Genomic DNA, 20,517 nt, shown 5'->3' on the forward strand with positions numbered 1-20,517 from the left:
AATATTGATTTGACAATGACCTGTATACTTTATGAATAAAAAGTCTCATTTATTATTAATGTTTTTCTTACATTTATTTTTACCTTTTTTGGGGGTTAGGGTTATAAAACATTTTTTTTAACCTTTTTAATTATTTTGACCTTGAACTTTTTCATGTGTATTACATTTTTTTACATTGTATTTTATTTGTACTTAAGTATAACCCCCTCCTCTTTTTTTAATAATTTAATTTGAAAAATCAAAAACATACAGAGCAAATGTAAATACAAGTATTGAAAGAGCCATTCAAAAATGTGAAAATGAAATGTATATTACACAAAACACTAATAACAGTAATATATCATATTCCAATTACTTGTATATAGACTCTGCTTGCACTATTTCTATTTGTATTTACTTGCCTAATTGTATCTGTGTTATTGTGTTGCTCTGTTGGAGGAGCCTGTGACCTCAGATTGTCATTGATATATCTAAACTGTAGCTCTGCACACATGACAATAAAAGCCTTGAATCTAAAGGAGAAAGCTGGAAGAGATTGCAGACTTGCCGTCATGTTGACATTATTTTGTATTTCCTCCACAGGGAGCGTCCCCTCGGGCCCCAGCAGCGGCATGGCCTCCCCCTCTCACATGCCCCTCCCCTCACACTCGGTGCCAGACTTCTCGTACTCGTCCAGCGAAGACGAGTTCTACGACGCCGACGAGTTCTACCAGAACACAACGTCGCCCAAACACTGCATCGAGTGAGTAGAAGACCAAATATAATACACAAGTACAAGATGGTAGAGATGGCAAGAGTACACACATCCTGTACTCAAGTCGAAGTCCAGATACTCGTGTTTAAAAATACTCTAGTCAGTACTTCTACTTTCACCAAACTTCTTTCCTCAAGTCAAAGTAAAGAGGCTTTGAAATGTACTTCAGTAAAAAGTACCCATAACTAGCAGCTGCTTTAAAGAGTACCTGACCTCCCTTTATATTAATAGAACAATAATGTCATTGTTAGCTAATGAATGTTTCCATGCTGAACAACGGCAACATGACAACGTTTCCATTGGTCCCTCTTCTTTAGAGAAGACCAGGAAATGATGGATACACGGATCGTGTTCAAATCAATAGGCACGCAATGACTCTAAAGAATAATGATCACGCATCAAACACACATTCAGACTAAAGGAACCAGCTGTTTGGAAAATGAGAGAAGTAGAAAGTACAAGTATTTGAGTTCAACATGTAAGAAGTAGAAAGTACAAGTATTTGAGTTCAACATGTAAGAAGTAGAAAGTACAAGTATTTGAGTTCAACATGTAAGAAGTAGAAAGTACAGGTATTTGAGTTCAACATGTAAGAAGTAGAAAGTACAGGTATTTGAGTTCAACATGTAAGAAGTAGAAAGTACAGGTATTTGTGTTCAACATGTGAGAAGTAGAAAGTACAGGTATTTGAGTTCAACATGTGAGAAGTGAAAGTACAGGTATGGTGTCAACATGTAGAAGTAGAAAGTACAGGTATTTGGGTTCAACATGTAAGAAGTAGAAAGTACAGGTATTTGAGTTCAACATGTAAGAAGTAGAAAGTACAGGTATTTGAGTTCAACATGTAGAAGTAGAAAGTACAGGTATTGGTGTCAACATGTAAGAAGTAGAAAGTACAGGTATTTGAGTTCAACATGTAAGAAGTAGAAAGTACAGGTATTTGAGTTCAACATGTAAGAAGTAGAAAGTACAGGTATTTGAGGTTCAACATGTAGAAGTAGAAAGTACAGGTATTGGGTTCAACATGTAAGAAGTAGAAAGTACAGGTTTTGAGTTCAACATGTAGAAGCTAGAAAGTACAGGTATTTGTGTTACCAAATCAAAGCTGTAAGAAGTAGAAAGTACAGGTATTTGGGTTCAACATGTGTAGAAGTAGAAAGTACAGGTATTTGGGTTCAACATGTGAGAAGTAGAAAGTACAGGTATTTGTGTTTCAACATGTAAGAAGTAGAAAGTACAGGTATTTGAGTTCAACATGTGAGAAGTAGAAAGTACAGGTATTTGGGTTCACATGTAAGAAGTAGAAAGTACAGGTATTTGAGTTTCAACATGTAAGAAGTAGAAAGTACAGGTATTTGTGTTTAACATGTGAGAGTAGAAAGTACAGGTATTTGAGTTCAACAGTAGAAGTAGAAAGTACAGGTATTTGTTTCAACATGTAAGAAGTAGAAAGTAACAGGTAATTTGTGTTCAACATGTGAGAAGTAGAAAGTACAGGTATTTGTGTTTCAAACATTAAGAAGTAGAAAGTACAGGTATTTGTGTTCAACATGTAGAAGTAGAAGTACAGGTATTGGGTTCAACATGTAAGAAGTAGAAAGTACAGGTATTTGTGTTCACATGTAAGAAGTAGAAAGTACAGGTATTTGTGTTCAACATGTAAGAAGTAGAAAGTACAGGTATTTGTGTTCAACATGTAAGACCAAAGTAGAAAGTACAGGTATTTGAGTTCAACATGTAAGAAGTAGAAAGTACAGGTATTTGGGTTCAACATGTGAGAAGTAGAAAGTACAGGTATTTGAGTTCAACATTACGAAGTAGAAAGTACAGGTGTTGATGTGTCAAAAGTGTAAAAGTAGAAAGTACAGTATTTGGTTCAACATGTAAGAAGTAGAAAGTACAGGTATTTGGAGTTCAAACATGTAAGAAGTAGAAAGTACAGGGTATTTGAGTTCAACATGTAAGAAGTAGAAAGTACAGGTATTTGAGGTTCAACATGTGAAGAAGTAGAAAGTACAGGTATTTGAGTTCAACATGTAAGAAGTAGAAAGTACAGGTATTTGTGTTCAACATGTAAGAGTAGAAAGTACAGGTATTTGAGGTTCAACATGTAAGAAGTAGAAAGTACAGGTATTTGATGTTGCAACATGTAGAAGTAGAAGTACAGTATTGTGTAACAGTAAGAAGTAGAAAGTACAGGTATTGGAGTTCACATGTAAGAAGTAGAAAGTACAGGTATTTGTGGTGCAACATGTAAGAGTAGAAAAGTACAGGTATTTGAGTTCAACATGTGAAGAAGTAGAAAGTTACAGGTATTTGAGTTCAACATGTAAGAAGTAGAAAGTACAGGTATTTGGAGTTTCAACATGTAAGAAGTAGAAAGTACAGGTATTTGTAGTTCAACATGTAAGAAGTAGAAAGTACAGGTATTTGAGTTCAACATGTAAGGAAGTAGAAAGTACAGGTATTTGAGTTCAACATGTAGAAGTAGAAAGTACAGGTATTTGGGTTCAACATGTAAGAAGTAGAAAGTACAGGTATTTGAGTTCAACATGTAAGAAGTAGAAAAGTACAGGTATTTGAGTTCAACATGTAAGAAGTAGAAAGTACAGGTATTGAGTTCAACATGTAAGAAGTAGAAAGTACAGGTATTTGAGTTCAACATGTGAGAAGTAGAAAGTACAGGTATTTGAGTTCAACATGTGAGAAGTAGAAAGTACAGGTATTTGGGTTCAACATGTAGAGAAGTAGAAAGTACAGGTATTTGAGTTCAACATGTGAGAAGTAGAAAGTACAGGTATTTGAGTTCAACATGTGAAGAAGTAGAAAGTACAGGTATTTGAGTTTCAACATGTAAGAAGTAGAAAGTACAGGTATTTGAGTTCAACATGTAAGAAGTAGAAAGTACAGGTATTTGTGTTCAACATGTAGAGAAGTAGAAAGTACAGGTATTTGAGTTCAACATGTAGAAGTAGAAAGTACAGGTATTTGAGTTCAACATGTAGAAGTAGAAAGTACAGGTATTTGAGTTCAACATGTAAGAAGTAGAAAGTACAGGTATTTGAGTTCAACATGTAAGAAGTAGAAAGTACAGGTATTTGTGGTTCAAATGTAAGAAGTAGAAAGTACAGGTATTGAGTTCAACATGTGAGAAGTAGAAAGTACAGGTATTGGTGTCAACATGTAAGAAGTAGAAAGTACAGGTATTTGTGTTCAAAGTGTAAGAGTAGAAAGTACAGGTATTTGAGTTCAACATGTAGAAGTAGAAAGTACAGGTATTGTGTTCAACATGTAAGAAGTAGAAAGTACAGGTATTGGTGTCAACATGTAAGAAGTAGAAAGTACAGGTATTTGTGTTCAACATGTAAGAAGTATAAATACAGGTTTTTGTTCAACATGTAAGAAGTAGAAAGTACAGTATTGTGTCAACATGTAAGAAGTAGAAAGTACAGGTATTGGTGTTCAACATGTAAGAAGTAGAAAGTACAGGTATTTGTGTTCAACATGTAAAAGTAGAAAGTACAGGTATTTGAGTTCAACATGTAAGAAGTAGAAAGTACAGGTTTTGTGTTCAACATGTAAGAAGTAGAAAGTACAGGTATTTGAGTTCAACATGTAAGAAGTAGAAAGTACAGGTATTTGGGTTCAACATGTAAGAGTAGAAAGTACAGGTATGTGTTCAACATGTAAGAAGTAGAAAGTACAGGTATTTGGGTTCAACTGTAAGAAGTAGAAAGTACAGGTATTTGAGTTCAACATTAAGAAGTAGAAAGTACAGGTATTTGAGTTCAACAGTAAGAAGTAGAAGTACAGGTATTTGAGTTCAACATGTAAGAAGTAGAAAGTACAGGTATTTGTGTTCAACATGTAAGAAGTAGAAAGTACAGGTATTTGGGTTCAACATGTGAGAAGTAGAAAGTACAGGTATTTGGGTTCAACATGTAAGAAATAGAAAGCATCATAATTATCTTGTTTCATTTAATTACTATTGTAATTATTTTGTATTGTTGTTTCGAAATACATCAAATATGTTAAACAGCAACAAGTCATGGGGGCGTCCAGCAGATCCATTTCAGATGAAGCTGCTCACTGTAAATAAAACAGCAGAGATATTTGCAGCTCAGTTTCCTGTGAGATCCTTCTCTCTGTTTCTGATCTCTCTGCTTCCTGTTCAGTCCCTCAGGGTCTCAGGCTGCCTCTAATGAAGCTCTGAAGAGGCCGGACACCACGGAGTCGCTCAACTCCTCCATGTCCAACGGCACCACAGACGCAGGTGAGAGAGAACGCACACAAGATGTAGAAACATATATATTACAGCTGTTTTTCTGCCTATCAAGCCAGAAACACTGAGCTGGGACTTTGTTCTGATAAAGTAGGAGAGAGTTTAATGGCGCTTTTCCACTGCAGGGCCTAGCTCGGCTTAGTACGGTATAGTTAGGCCAGGCTCACTTTATGCTGCGTCTCCATTACAGTTAGTAGCTGGGGCGGTAACTATAGTAACGCAGTGTAGGCGGAGCCGTGACGCCATCTTCAATGCGAACCACAGAAAACCAACATCAGCCGTTAGCTGTTAGCCCTCAAGCTCACAGCTCCTCATATCTGTTCAGAAACTAGACACAAGTTAAACAAGTACAAACCACAGACTGCCTGTGTCATGGAGAATACAGTCGCTGGTTTATTTATGTCTGTAGGCCGTTGTTGTGAGTGTGGACGGTCGGAGCATATATAACGTTAGCTGAGCCGATCTCCATTCAGAGAACACACATTTTAAAAGGTTTTTCGCCTGCCGTCTGTCTGCAGACTCAAAGCATTAATTCATGCTTGTTACTAACCGGTATCAGTATGTTGTGACTTCGGCATCATTTTGAAACGTGTATTACAATTAAATCACGGTCAAATATGTTCATCTTGTTGTAGTTGTAGCCCCCTTGCCAGCGATTCTCTCTCTAGTTTAGCATACTCAGCCCGACTCAGCCCGGTTGTTCCTGGCCCTAGAACCACCATTTAGTCGGGCTAGAAAAAAGGTGAAAAAGTACCCGCTAGCCGGAACTACGCCAAGTGGAAACGCAACCAAAAACGGGCCGGGTACGGCTCGCTTAAACCGCGCTGTAGTGGAATTTAGAATTGTTTTTACCTTTTTTATCTTGAACTTTTTTATCATGAACCTTTTTTATCTTTAACCTATTTAATTAATTTTTTTATTTATAATTTCTTTTATTATTAATAACATTTTTTTTAACCTTTTTTTATTTATTTGATAAGATTTTATCAAACACATACAGAGCAAATACTAACAATAGTCTCTCTGTATTTTGGTATTCCTCAAACCCAACCCTCACCTGGTGCAGCACCGTCTCAGAGTGATTCTAACCTCTCCTCTGTGTTCGTCTTCAGATCAGTTTGAGAACGATGATCGCGATGATGAAGGAGAGGGCGAGTCTGTGGAGGAGCACAAGAGCGTCATCATGCACCTGCTGTCACAAGTCCGCCTGGGCATGGACCTCACAAAGGTACGGACATTTATTTTGTAATCTTTTTTTATTTCTTTGTACCAATTTTCTTTTGTACCAACCTTTTCATTAAAAATGTTTGGGTGTACAGAAACTCTCTTTCTCCTACCTCTTCCTAACTCGTCCTCACGGCGAGTCACGGCCCGTCCTAACTGTCCTAACTCGTCCTACCTCTTCCTAACTCGTCCTCACGGCGAGTCACGGCCCGTCCTAACTGTCCTAACTCGTCCTACCTCTTCCTAACTCGTCCTCACGGCGAGTCACGGCCCGTCCTAACTGTCCTAACTCGTCCTACCTCTTCCTAACTCGTCCTCACGGCGAGTCACGGCCCGTCCTAACGGCGGCGTGCGTTGAAAGCTTCACCATTCACTTTGAATGTTTGTCTCGCCAAACTGCATTGTGGGAAGCGAAGCGGAGCTTTGCTGGCGTGGCTCGCTGCAAAAGTTGAGCAATGTTCAACTTTTGAAGCCTTGGCAGAAGCGTCAGCCAATCGAATCATATGCCGGTACAAGCTTTAGCCAATCAAACCGCTGCTTGTGTGTCAGGGGCGGGAGATTCATGTGATTGGTTGTTGGTCGAGTTTCAGACACATCCGCCGGCAAGCGACAACGCACGCCGCTGTGTGGACGGGCCGTAACTCGTCCTAACTCGTCCTAACTCCCACGCAGCGTTGACAGTGTCTCCTCTTGTCCTCTCTCAGGTGGTCCTGCCGACCTTCATCCTGGAGAGGAGGTCGTTGTTAGAAATGTACGCCGACTTCTTCGCACACCCCGACTTATTCGTAAGGTAATCATCATCCCTCTCATTCCTGCAGGCTTTTATAAATCACACAAGTGTTCACAATCAGAATTCCTTTAATGGTTCAACAGAGGGGACATTTTACACCGTTACACCCAGAGGAAAGAGCCAGAGATAGCTTAGTGTTGATTAAGGAACATGCATACAAGTACCAGTATTTAAAAAATAAGTGTAGCATGTATAAAGTAGTGTGACAGCAGCCTGTTATAATCTATCATATTAATATATATCCAACATGTTCATTATTTCCCCTCTGTGTGATTCCCCCAGCATCGCGGAGCAGGAGGAGGCCAGGGAGCGCATGGTGCAGGTGGTGAAGTGGTACATGTCTGCTTTCCACGCGGGGAGGAAAGGCTCCGTGGCCAAGAAGCCCTACAACCCCATCCTGGGAGAGGTGTTCTACTGCCACTGGGACCTGCCCACGGAGACAGAGGAGCCCCCCCCGCCCACGGTGAGACACACTCTGAGGGTCCTTAAATACTGCAGCCTGTGTGTGGGGATCATCGGCACCCTCTAGTGGGCAGAGAGGGTACTGCCATGTGGTTTAAACAAACAATACATGATGTTGTTTCAAGAGTCAAGGCTTTATTGTCTTTTGTACAGCAGCTCCAGTGAAGATATGGAAATGCAAGTCAACAGTGCAACATATGTAGAGGACATAGAACAGATAAAATAGTGCAAGAGAATACAAATGAAAAGCACACGACGAAATGTAAACAAACACTGAAATAATACGATAAAAAGGAAGAGTTGGAGAGGAGCCAAAGACACGGCAGCCCTTCATCACCGGCGCCATCTAAGTGTGTTTTTAATGTTTAATAAATATAACCCTCTTTATTTGAGTACCTTAAAAAGTGCACCATACATACCATTTATTATAATTATTATTATTATTTTAAAGAGCCGTTTGTTTTGGTTTTTATGACCCAAATAAATTCTCTGCTTTTTATTTATGGAGATATATTTTTGGGGGGAAGGTTGTCTTTTATTTTTTAGCAATCTGAAATGGGGCTTAAATTATAGTTGATGCTGTTAAAGATAGTAGTTTTCAGGTTTATGTATAATATTCTCAGATTGTTGGTCAAAGGGCAACGAAATGGTTCAATTGACAACAAATTAATTGGTTTAATTAACAAAGCAGATTGTTTTTTATTAGGTTAATATTTTGTCGTATGACCCTCGTGATTTTTATCCATATCTTTCATGTTTTTGGTTGATTTGGGTCCTCCTTCATTTCCACAGTTTAACCATCAGTAAAGGGGCTTTGAACGCGTCACACGACTTCTGCACATCACTTGTGTATATTGTGTATATTTACCGTCTGTTCTCTGTCGTTCAGCAGGAGACGGTGTCCGAGGGTCCCGTGCCGTGGTCTTCCACCAACAGTGTGTGTTTTGTGGCGGAGCAGGTCTCTCACCACCCCCCCAGTGAGTAACTGACCTCTATATCAGTCATTTATATTCACTAACGGTTACAGAGGAAGTAGAAGTACTCAGATCCTGATCTTGAGTAAAAGTAGAAGTACCAGAGTGTAGGAATACTTCCTCCTCTACATTTGTGTGACCAGCGTCCTTGGGTTTTTTGAAAAGTGCTATATATATATATATTATTATTCATATTATTATATAAGTTAAAACAACAAAACCAAATGACTTGAAACACACAGAGAATATAAGTGATTCCATATGACCTCCGAAATATATAATAATGTAATTCCCAAAAGAAGTTGTCTTCTAAATCAGTTTTTTAGAAACCTTATATTCTAATAAGGTCTTGTTTTCCGCCCTCACTGACGTAGCTGTGCATAAAGTGTAAGCTGCATGTATGATGATGTGATATTGAAAGTGTCTCCTCTGTCTCTCTGCAGTCTCTGCATTCTACGCAGAGTGTCTAAACAGAAAGATCCAGTTCAACGCTCACATCTGGACCAAGTCCAAGTTCCTGGGGATGTCTATAGGAGTGCACAACATCGGGCAAGGTACTTTAGATAGGCCCAGACTAGGGGTGGGCGATATGACGATATATATCGCCGAGACGATATTAGATCTCCACGATATGCCTTTTCAGAGATATCATATCTATCGTGATAGTGCGCCAGGGTAGGATTGTCACGGCGGCCGGTCTGGCCGTGAAGCCCCGAAAATAATTGTACGTCCTACGGCCGCCATGGCCTGCGTGCCCCTGATACTGTTAACATCTCGAACTGCTTTAAAAGCGTCAGAACAGGTTTCTGAACTGCGTCATGCTGCGTTCACAACGGACGCGATGCGAATATTCTCATCCTAACCGCTGGAGTTTCACCGCGGCTGTCAGCTGTTTACTCCTGTCATTCAAACAGGACGCGCTGGAGAGGGGGCGGGGCTTATATCCATGTAAATACTGTGGTGGAAACCAACTACGACCAAATTAACCTATTTTACCGTGATTTCATTGTAATACACGTTTCAAAATGATGCGGAAATACATACTGATACCGGTTAGTAAACCCAAGCTGTCAGGATTCAGACAGTGTTGCACTTCATTTATTGTCTTGGTTGATTCTGTTGGCTTGTAATTTATTTGATCAATAAGGTATTTATATTGTTTTTCCCTTTTGAAACAGATGTTCAGTTATGTTAAAGTCTTTGATTGCACTTCAAGTCTAAAGTTTACATTTGAATTGTTTGGCACTGACTTTTCCTCATTGAGGTTTTACTTAGTTATGTGTTACTCTCCTTTTCGTGTGTATTGATGTTACATCACGGCTCGTGCTGCCTGAAACAGAAAGTGCATTTTTATACTGAGAAGCTGTGCCTTGAATATTTTATTTTATTTAGCAAGAGAGTGCATTTACTTGGTGAAGAAACCAGTGTTAACGTTTGTTGTAGGGCGTAGGCCTGCCTGAACACTGAGGAGGCCACATCAGCATTCCTGTTGAGTTGTTCATTCAGGGACTCACTGCAGAACCAAAACCAGCTTGATGGTATTTTGGTCTGTGACTTTTAGTTTGTGTTACCTTGTAGGTGGTTGTTCTGTTAAGTAACTTGAAAAATAACCATAATAACCGACGAAAAAATATCGTGATAAATATCGTCTATCGTGATACTGCTTTAAAAATACCGTGATATTATATTTTACAATATCGCCCACCCCTATCCCAGACCACATTAATGGATTACATTTACACACCTTACTGTGTGTGTGTGTGTGTGTGTGTGTGTGTGTGTGTGTGTGTGTGTGTGTGTGTGTGTGTGTGTGTGTGTGTGTGTGTGTGTGTGTGGTGTGTGTGTGTGTGTGTGTGTGTGTGTGTGTGTGTGTGTGTGTGTGTGTGTGTGTGTGTGTGTGTGTGTGTGTGTGTGTGTGTGTGTGTGTGTGTGTGTGTGTGTGTGTGTGTGTGTGTGTGTGTGTGTGTGTGTGTGTGTGTGTGTGTGTGTGTGTGTGTGTGTGTGTGTGTGTGTGTGTGTGTGTGTGTGTGTGTTTCAGGCTGTGTGTCGTGTTTGGAGCACGACGAGCATTACATCCTCACCTTCCCCAACGGATACGGCAGGTACGTGATGGAGACGCTTTATTGATCCTAAATAGGGAATATTGGTTCATCACAGCAGCATGTAGAAATATAATAAAATATATATAATAAAAATATGTAATAAAATTGAATTAAATAAATATAGAATACAAAAATATATAAGATAAATATATAATAAAATTGAAATATAATAAAATAAAATAAATAAACGTAAATATAAACTTTTTAACAATAAATATATATCTATAGAGTTTCTAAACAATGCAAAGTACAAACATACATAAGTTAGAATATGCTGTATTATTACTTCTAAAGTGTGCATAGTTGTTCGAGCCGTTTGGGTAAATGAAGCTGAACAGTGCGTTCTGATTGGATAAGAAACTGAGGAGTGGTACAGAGTTCCTATAACCCTGCCTGTCTTTATTTAACTACGTTTAAGCGTCTTTGAGCGCCAGGAAAAGCGCTATAACAATTCAATGTATTATTATTATTGTTGTTGATGAACCCTTCCCTCCCTGCTCCTCTCTCTCAGGTCGATCCTCACGGTGCCCTGGGTGGAGCTCGGGGGAGAGTGCAACATCTCCTGCTCCAAGTCGGGCTTCAGCGCCAACATCGTGTTCCACACCAAGCCGTTCTACGGGGGGAAGAAGCACCGCATCACCGCCGAGATCTTGTGAGAGGAGACACTGCTCAATACACGTTCAAAGAGTGGTTACACTGAGACAGGGACGCTCTGGGCATCACTGTGACACCGCTCCACACTGTCTGACCTGCATTAGCGCCTGTTTGTTGTACTGTCATTATACATCTGTGTTTTATTCATCTTTTTACCACACCTGAATACACAAGACATACGACTACATGTCTGCTGGGTCTAAAGAGTCTGCGCAAACATATGTTGCATAAAGACAACTTTAATGTCAATCCTACTCAGTTTGTGTTTACAGAGAGATCGAAATGACGTTTCCAACAATCCCAAATATAAAATTATACAGTATGCAGATATGTATAAAATATGTATATCCTATATACACAATCAACAGACACATTTACACACATGCACACATTAAGATACAAAAAAAACAATCATCAAAATAACATTCACTTCAACATTACATTACTTTTAGCTGACGCTTTTATCCAGAGCGACTTACAATAAGTGCGCTCGACCAAGAAGATACAAGCTTGAAGAAAACAGAATCATAAAGTACATCAGGTTTCATAGAGCAAAAACATTTCAAGTGCTACTCAACTGGCTTTAGGTAAGCCAGCCCTTTATTGGTATAAAAGTGCTTTGTTAATAGTTCTATCGCTGGAAGTGGAGTCGAAAGAGATGAGTTTTCAGTCTCCCCGGAAGGTGTGTAAGCTATCTGCTGTCCTGATGTCAATGGGGAGCTCATTCCACCATCTTGGAGCCAGGACAGCAAACCCACGTGTTTTCGCCGATGGGAACTTGGGTCCCCCTCGCAGCGAGGGTGCAGCGAGTCGTTTGGCTGATGCAGAGCGTAGTGCACGCGCTGGGGTGTACGGTTTAACCATGTCCCATTAACCTGGCCCGCTAGCCGCTATCGCTGCTAACGCACTGCTCCCAGCATTCCCGCCTGTCATCATGCTGAAATACTCCATCTCACAGCTTCTGTCATTCACCAACTCCTCCACCCCGTCTTCCATCTCAGTCATCAGACATCTTGGACTCCTTCGTCGACCCCGCTACATTCACCGAAGCACCCGCCGCAGTTTTGTTTACTCTCAGCACGGTCAATCCATAACATCAATCTGCTCTACCCAACGCACTGTCGCACACCTGATGCGTCATCAGAACGCAACTCCTACTGCTCCTTTCTCCCATGCTCACCTTCACTCCCAGCTGCATGTAATACCTGGAGCGGATCCCACTCCCCTCCGCCTCCCAACACATATAACAAGCCATTTCTCCCCACCATCAAACCCCCCTCCTCTGCTCCACTGCCCCCCCTCTCGTCGTGCCCACCCCCGCGCTGCTAACCTGGCCAACCTCATACCTCTCCAGTCTGCCACTACCCCTCCAACCCCCCACTTGACCAATTTTGCCCTCCTCAATATCCGGTCACTTAACAATAAAGCCCACATCCTTCACGAAATAATTCTGGACAAATCCATTGACTTCTTTCTGCTCACTGAAACCTGGCAACAACCCAATGACTTCTTCTCCCTCAACCAAACATCCCCCCCTGATTTTAATTACATCACTAAACCCCGCCCCTCACGCCGTGGTGGTGGGCTCGCTGTCATCTACAACCACAACATCCGGACTACAGAACTCACCCTCCCCTCAGTACCATCCTTCGAATTCCTCGCCTTCAAAGCCCCTCCCTCACTGACAGTTATCCTCATTTACCGCCCCCCCCAAACCACACCCCTCCTTCCTCTCTGATCTCACTGAACTCCTCACCATTGCTTCATCCCTCTCCTCACGTCTGTTACTGCTCGGCGACCTCAACATCCACATGGACTCCCCCACCTGCAAACTCGCTTCTGAGTTCTCCTCCCTTCTGGACAATTTCTCAATTACCCAACATGTCACCTTCCCCACTCATGATAAAGGACACATCCTTGACCTTGTCTGCTCCACCAACCTCCCAGTACTCGACCTCCACCCCTGCCCCTTTCCCCTCTCTGACCACAAACTCATACAGTTCACCATCGCCTCCCCCGTCCGCCACCCCCCCCCATCCAGGACCATCACCTTCCGTAATATATGCTCTGTTGATCCCCAGCACCTCTCGGACCTGCTGTCCTCTACTCTCCCTCTGGACTCGAACCTCAGCTCACCCGATGAACTACTCAACCACCTTAATTCCACCCTACTCTCCTCCCTCAACAGCCTGGCTCCCCTCAAAAGGAAAAATGTCACTTTTACAACCTCCTCACCCTGGTTCACCCCTGCACTCCGTAAGCTAAAGCAAACCGGCCGCCAGCTTGAACGCCTAACAAATAAATCATCCCTGACAGTTCACCATGAATCCTACAAACTCCATCTCACTACCTACAGAGATGCCCTCACTGCCGCAAAAACTGCCTACCTCTCCACCATCTTTACCGACCCCTCCAATAACCCCAGGACCCTCTTCTCCACCGTCAACAAGCTCCTCAAACCCCGTGCCGACACCCTCCCTTCCTCTACTTCCACTTTATGCAGTTCATTCCTCCAGTTCTTCTCTGACAAAATCACTGCCATTAATCTCTCCCTTTCCACTGCATCTGACACACATACATCTCCCCCAGCATCCAGCGCCACAATTTCTCCCCCCATCTCCCTGGACCTCCCGAGCCTTCCTCCCCACGGCCGCCTCTCCCAGTTCACTCTGATTACCCACCCTGAAATAGTCAAACTGATCAGCTCCTCCAAACCCACAACCTGCTCCCTTGACCCTCTACCCACCCCTCTACTGAAGTCCTGTCTCCCCGTCCTCTGCCCCTACCTTGTCAACCTTTTCAACTCCTCCCTGTCCCAAGGTACCGTTCCCTCTGCCTTCAAAACTGCTGCTGTCACTCCCATCCTCAAGAAACCCGGTCTGGATCCCTCCTCCCTCAGTAACTACCGTCCCATCTCCAACCTCCCCTTTCTCTCAAAAACAATAGAACGCATTATCTCCAAACAACTCCACCGCCATCTCCAAACCAACCAGCTTTTTGAACCCCTTCAGTCTGGTTTTCGTCCCCACCACAGCACAGAAACGGCCCTCATCAAAGTCCTCAATGACCTCCTCACCTCTGCTGACACCGGTTCCCTCAACATCCTCATCCTCCTCGACCTGAGTGCAGCCTTCGATACCGTGAGCCACACCATCCTGCTCACCCGACTCCAGGACATCGGTATCGATGGTACTGCACTCAGGTGGCTCCAGTCCTACCTCTCCGACAGATCCCACTTCATCTCCCTCAACAACCACTCCTCTTCCACAGCTTCAGTCACCCAAGGTGTTCCCCAAGGTTCAGTACTCGGCCCCCTCCTCTTTTTCATCTACATCCTCCCCCTTGGTCAGATTCTCCGCAAATACAACCTGGACTTTCACTGCTATGCCGACGACACCCAGATTTACCTCAGCACCAAATCCCCCAACAACCCCCCCCTCACCCACATCGAATCCTGTCTGACTGCACTAAAATCCTGGATGCAACACAACTTCCTCAAACTCAACAGCAATAAAACTGAACTCCTCCTCATCGGATCAAAATCCACCCTCAGCAAAACCCCCAACCTGACAATCACCATTGATGGCACCCCTGTTTCCCCCTCCACCCAGGCACGCAACCTTGGCGTGATATTTGACCCCACCCTCTCCCTCGAGCCCCACATCCGTCATGTTGTCAAAATCTCATTTTTCCACCTCCGCAATATTGCCAAACTCCGTCCCTCTCTCACCCGCCCTGCAGCTGAGCGACTCATTCACGCCTTCATCTCCTCCCGCCTTGACTATTGCAACTCCCTCCTCTACGGCATCAGCTCCACCTCCCTCAGTAGACTCCAGCGTGTCCAGAACGCAGCCGCCAGACTCCTCACCCACACCAAATCATGGCATCATATCACCCCTGTCCTCAAAGAACTCCACTGGCTCCCCGTTACACACCGCATCAATTACAAACTCCTGGTCCTCACTTATAAAGCCCTCCACCATCTGGCCCCCCCCTACCTCACTGACCTCCTCACCCTCTACCAACCACCCCGGTCCCTCAGATCCACCTCAGCCAGTTTGCTTTCAATCCCCAAGGCCAAACTCCGGAGCTTCGGGGACAGAGCCTTCTCTGTGGCAGCCCCGAAGCTCTGGAACTCACTCCCCCAAGACCTCCGTGAGTCTGAGTCCCTCACCCTGTTCCAGTCCCGCCTCAAAACCCACCTTTTCAACTCTTTATCTATAAAGCCCCCCCCCTCTTAATCAACTTCCTCCTGACTGCTTTTCTGTTGTGTTTTTTTGTTTTGTTTTGTTTGTTTTTTTGTTTTGTTTTTTTGTATACCCCCCCTCCCAAATGTAAAGCGTCTTTGGGTCCAGAAAAGCGCTATATAAAATTAATATATTATTATTATTATTATGTCCTGGATGTACGAAGGGCCAGATCCATTCGCAGCATGGTAAGCAAGTACCAGTGTCTTGAAGTGGATTCTAGCAGTTACCGGAAGCCAGTGAAGGGAGCGGAGGAGCGGAGTGGTGTGGGAGAATTTAGGAAGGTTGAAGACCAGACGAGCCGCTGCATTCTGGATGAGCTGCAGAGGTCGGATGGCACATGCAGGTAGACCAGCCAGGAGGGAGTTGCAGTAGTCTAGGCGTGAGATGACGAGAGCCTGGACCAGAACCTGAGTCGCTTTCTGAGTCAGCTGGGGACGTATCTTCCTGATGTTGTAAAGCGTGTATCTGCAGCAACGGGTTGTAGCAGCGATGTTTGCAGTGAAGGACAGGTTGTTATCTAGGGTCACACCCAGATTCCTTGCAGTCTGAGTCGGGGAAACAACTGAGGTGCCGATGTTGATTGTTAGGTCAAGAGTGGGACAATCTTTTCCCGGGAGGAAGAGCAGCTCAGTCTTGTCAAGGTTGAGCTTGAGGTGATGAGCAGACATCCACTGAGAGATGTCAGCTAGACGAGCAGAGATGCGTGCGACGACACAAAGATATCTTTGGTGCAAGATTGTCCATAAATAAAGGTTTTATTATAATATAGTTTTGTGTTTCTCCGGCAGTTCACCTAACGATAAGAAGTCCTTCTGCTCCATCGAAGGAGAGTGGAACGGAGTGATGTACGCCAAGTGGGCGACTGGAGTGAGTCTTTAATTTATCTATTTCATCCATTCCTTGCATTCGAGGGGTGGAGCGTATCTTCACATTTGAAGTGCCTTTGTTTATTTTCTGAATGGTAACTGTTATTAAATATGTTCGTCAGCATAACTTCAGTTCCTTAAAACTAATGTGTCGTCTAAAGACAAGTTGAATCAATTGAATATAAGTTGATAAATTAAGGGTTTATCCATTAATGAGTTAATGAACGCATGTGTTTGGTGTTTGCAGGAGAACACAGTGTTCATCGACACGAGGAACATCGGCATCATCAAGAAGAAAGTGAGGAAGGCGGAGGATCAGCTGGAGTACGAGTCCCGACGGTGAGACATCACACTGATCTGAATATAAACTATATTACAGACTAGTCTAGTTTCCAGCTTAGTGAACCTGGAGATGTTGAGACCCCAAAGTGTTCTGATAGAAATGTAGAGTAGGGTCTGCAGCACAGAGAAGCTGCACATGTTGGGAAGTTAGCACAGTCAGCATAGGTCGTGTTGATTAGCATTATAGCTAAGAAATGGCTGATTTTGATATTTCTGGTGTGTTTTTTGAGGTTATTGACGATGCTGAATCCATGCTGAATCCATTTCTGACATTTTCAGGATCACAAATGGCCGGGTTCGTACGGGTGCTGGAAATCCTTAAAAATGCTTGACATTGTATGTAGTGTTTTCAAGGTTTGGAAAGTGCTTGAATTGTGGGAATGGTGCTTGAATTTGTGATAAAGTGCAGGATTTGGAACCCCCCCTATAACTTTGTCCAGGATAAGGATGTGTGTAGAAATATGTAATTTGAAGATGCTTGAAAAGTGCTTGAGAAGTGCTTGAATGTTACTTTGGAAAAGGTGTAAGAACCCTGATATGAGTTCACTAAAACTTTCAAATCAACCCAAAATGTATGAAACCCATCTGGAGTAGAAATATGGTCACTTTCTGCTTTCTGGTTAAAACTGCTATTTTTGATCTGGAAAATGTGAGAAATGGACTCGGCATCCTCGATAACCTCCAAACCACTCCAAAGTTGTCCAAATCTAATTTTATAACTATTGTCTGCATTATTGCTAATCAACCCAGCTCATGCTAATTGTGCAAATGTCCCAGCATATGCAGGGTAGCATCCGGCAGTTTCTATGTGCTGGAGACCCTACTCTACATTTCTAATCATGACACTTTGGGGTCTTCAACATGTCCACGTTCACAACATGACTCTGAGCTGCTGACTAGACCTGAGACCCAGACTCATTGAAACAGCCTCTTGTCTCTTCTCCCCCTCCCTCTTTGGATCCTCAGATTGTGGAGAGACGTGACTCTGAACCTGAAGCTGAAGGACATCGACTCGGCGACAGAAGCCAAACACAGTCTGGAGGAGAAACAGAGAGGAGAGGCTCGAGAGAGGAAGGAGAACGAGCAGCAGTGGGAGACCCGGGTGAGGAGTAACTGCTGATGTTAGATTATTATAGACTACAAACAGGGTTCCTGCAGAGTCCTTAAAGCTGTTCAATTCAATAATCTGAAATAAATAAAGCCTTAAATGATATTAACTTTGCATTCAAAAGTCACAAAATGCTAAGTTGGATTTTATTTCAGTCGTTTTTTGCTGTAAAATCTCTAAATAAATATATTCTTGAAAGGCAATAAATTCAGTTAAAGTTGGGTCTTATTTGGTTTAACAGTGAAAAAGCTTTAAATGGTATTAAAATGACTTAAAACAATCTTTCAAGAGTCACATAAATGCAAACATGTGGGAGTTGTAGTTTTTAGGGTACCAGTTCTTTGATCTGTAAACTCTTTAAAAAAAGTCTTGAAATGCAATAAATTCCTTAAAATCAGGGTCTAATTGATATTGAATTGTCTTTAATCAATAATGTCTCCAAAGGTATTAAATTAATAAGTTAAATAAATGCGTTAAATGTTATTATTAAAATGTCTTAAAGTCAAGTCTGATTCAATCATTGTTTCTTTTTCATTCAAAAAATAACACGTTATTAGAAACATCCATTTTGTATAATCTGCCAGAAATGCTGAGATTATTGTGTACTCATAATATCCCAAAGCAAACAGTACGTGGAAGAGTATTTTGAATGTAAAGTGACTCTGAACGGATTAACGAGCCGTTTTAGGGTCGAAAATTCTACACAATGCTCGTTATTGTTTTCAAATAAAAGGACATGTAATGCAAACTCATCAAACGTCTCCATTTCACTCGTACACACAGACGTGTATCAGATAACTAGCCGTTTAATGTCACGTTTCTCCCAACTCTAAAACCTGTTATCTCTCTTGTGTTTCTGCAGCTATTCCACGAGGACGGAGAGGTCTGGGTTTACGACGAGCCTCTACTCAAGAGATATAACTCCCAGGGGGGGCACTGAGACCACACACACACTGAGACCACACACACTGAGACCACACACTCACACACACACACACACACACACACACACACACACACACACACACGGCAGAGTCTTCATAAGAACTCTTTTGCAAAAAAAACACTTCTCCCAGCCTTGGAATGACTGACGATTGAAGACAGCTTTGCATTTGACTGAAAAACAACAACCAATGAGACGACTGGAAAAACAGCTCCTCTCCTTATTTGGTCACTTCCTGTTCCTGCGCCACCTCCATGAAAACGCCAACCTGAGGGATGCTGTCTCTCTTCACCCCCCACACCCTCACCTCTCAGCAGAGTCCCTGCACAAACCTGGGTTTTTATTAATGGAGGGGGGGGGGGGGGCAAGGTGTGTGTGGTTGGTGGTGAATACGAAAAAACGAACTTTGACCAGTTAAAAAACGGCGCTCTACATCTCAGGGAACGACTGAGGAAACGAGAAGGCTGCCCCCTGAGAGTCTGACAGCCTTATATATAACGGTGTAAATCTTAAATGGGCGGGGGGGGGGGCGTTAAAAAACCCCCACCTGCCTGCAACTAGCTGTGTTTATATTATAGAAATACATACGACGGATATATAAATATATATTCTTTCTTTTGTTTTTCTTTCTGGCAATAGTGTACAAATATCTGAGGATGTGACGGCTTTAGGGATCATTCCATTTTTCTGTTTTGTCTCCCACGTTGTTTTGTTTTCCAGAAGCAGAGTAAGCCATAGCATCTGAACGGGGGACATATGCAATATAGGGAGGGATTTAGGGGGTCCGTGATGCCAAGGCTAAAGGGACTTGCGTTCGGACACAGATCAACATGGTTCCTGAAGGCATTTATGAACAAATGATTGTTTACATATTTCTGTCTTTCAGTTTCCTTGTTTTCTCACAATTAAGGGGGTCGAGGTGAGTCCTGCTCTTAACGATCATAGGTTGGCTCTAAATGCAGAAACAAAGAAACTTTTACCTGGAAATGCACAAGAACATCCCGGATCGTCTGCTCTGGATATTAGGCGTGAGTGAATGTGATTTAAATGACCCTTAAAATCAGACGGAGTAACGTGTGTCTGAGAGTAAATGAATCCTCTTATCGAAGGCAAACATGAACGCCTTTCTAGAAACGAGCCAAATAAAGATCCCTGTCGAAGCTTCGTTTGTTTACTTTCCCTCCATGTTTTCTGTCTTTGTTTATTATATTGAATCGAGGCCTTGCCATACATGTCAGTACCACTCGCCTGGTAGAGCAATCATCATGTCTTTTGATTTCTTTTTGACCATAACCATTGATTGTAAGAGATGTTCCTATTGATGCATAATATTAAATCTCCATGAGTTCATTCCTGAGAGATTCTGTCTGTTTTTACACCTGAACATCAGCAGGAGAGGACTCTTTAAAGTAGAGACACTACACGCTGATATACACCTGAACATCAGCAGGAGAGGACTCTTTAAAGTAGAGACACTACATACTGATATACACCTGAACATCAGCAGGAGAGGACTCTTTAAAGTAGAGACACTACATACTGATATACACCTGAACACAGCAGGAGAGGACTCTTTAAAGTAGAGACACTACATACTATACACCTGAACATCAGCAGGAGAGGACTCTTTAAAGTAGAGACACTACATACTGATATCACCTGAACATCAGCAGGAGAGGACTCTTTAAAGTAGAGACCTACATACTGATATACACCTGAACATCAGCAGGAGAGGACTCTTTAAAGTAGAGACACTACGATACTGA

General features: G+C 42.4%; 1 protein-coding gene across 2 annotated transcripts; it reads left to right on the forward strand.

The window, feature by feature from the left end:
* Positions 1-576: 576 nt before the first annotated feature.
* Positions 577-20,101, forward strand: osbpl9 (oxysterol binding protein-like 9; the record flags this gene model as incomplete). Of its 2 annotated transcripts, none has more annotated exon segments than XM_034236432.1 (13): positions 577-742; positions 4,930-5,027; positions 6,149-6,264; positions 6,965-7,050; positions 7,333-7,513; positions 8,402-8,489; positions 8,930-9,040; positions 10,525-10,588; positions 11,100-11,240; positions 16,281-16,359; positions 16,606-16,697; positions 17,667-17,802; positions 18,671-20,101. In XM_034236432.1, coding segments are annotated over 13 exon segments (1,436 nt in total), but the record flags the coding sequence as incomplete, so codon positions are not given.
* Positions 20,102-20,517: the final 416 nt, after the last annotated feature.

Source organism: Gymnodraco acuticeps, unplaced genomic scaffold (genome assembly GCF_902827175.1).
Source record: "Gymnodraco acuticeps unplaced genomic scaffold, fGymAcu1.1, whole genome shotgun sequence".
Lineage (NCBI taxonomy): Eukaryota > Metazoa > Chordata > Actinopteri > Perciformes > Bathydraconidae > Gymnodraco > Gymnodraco acuticeps.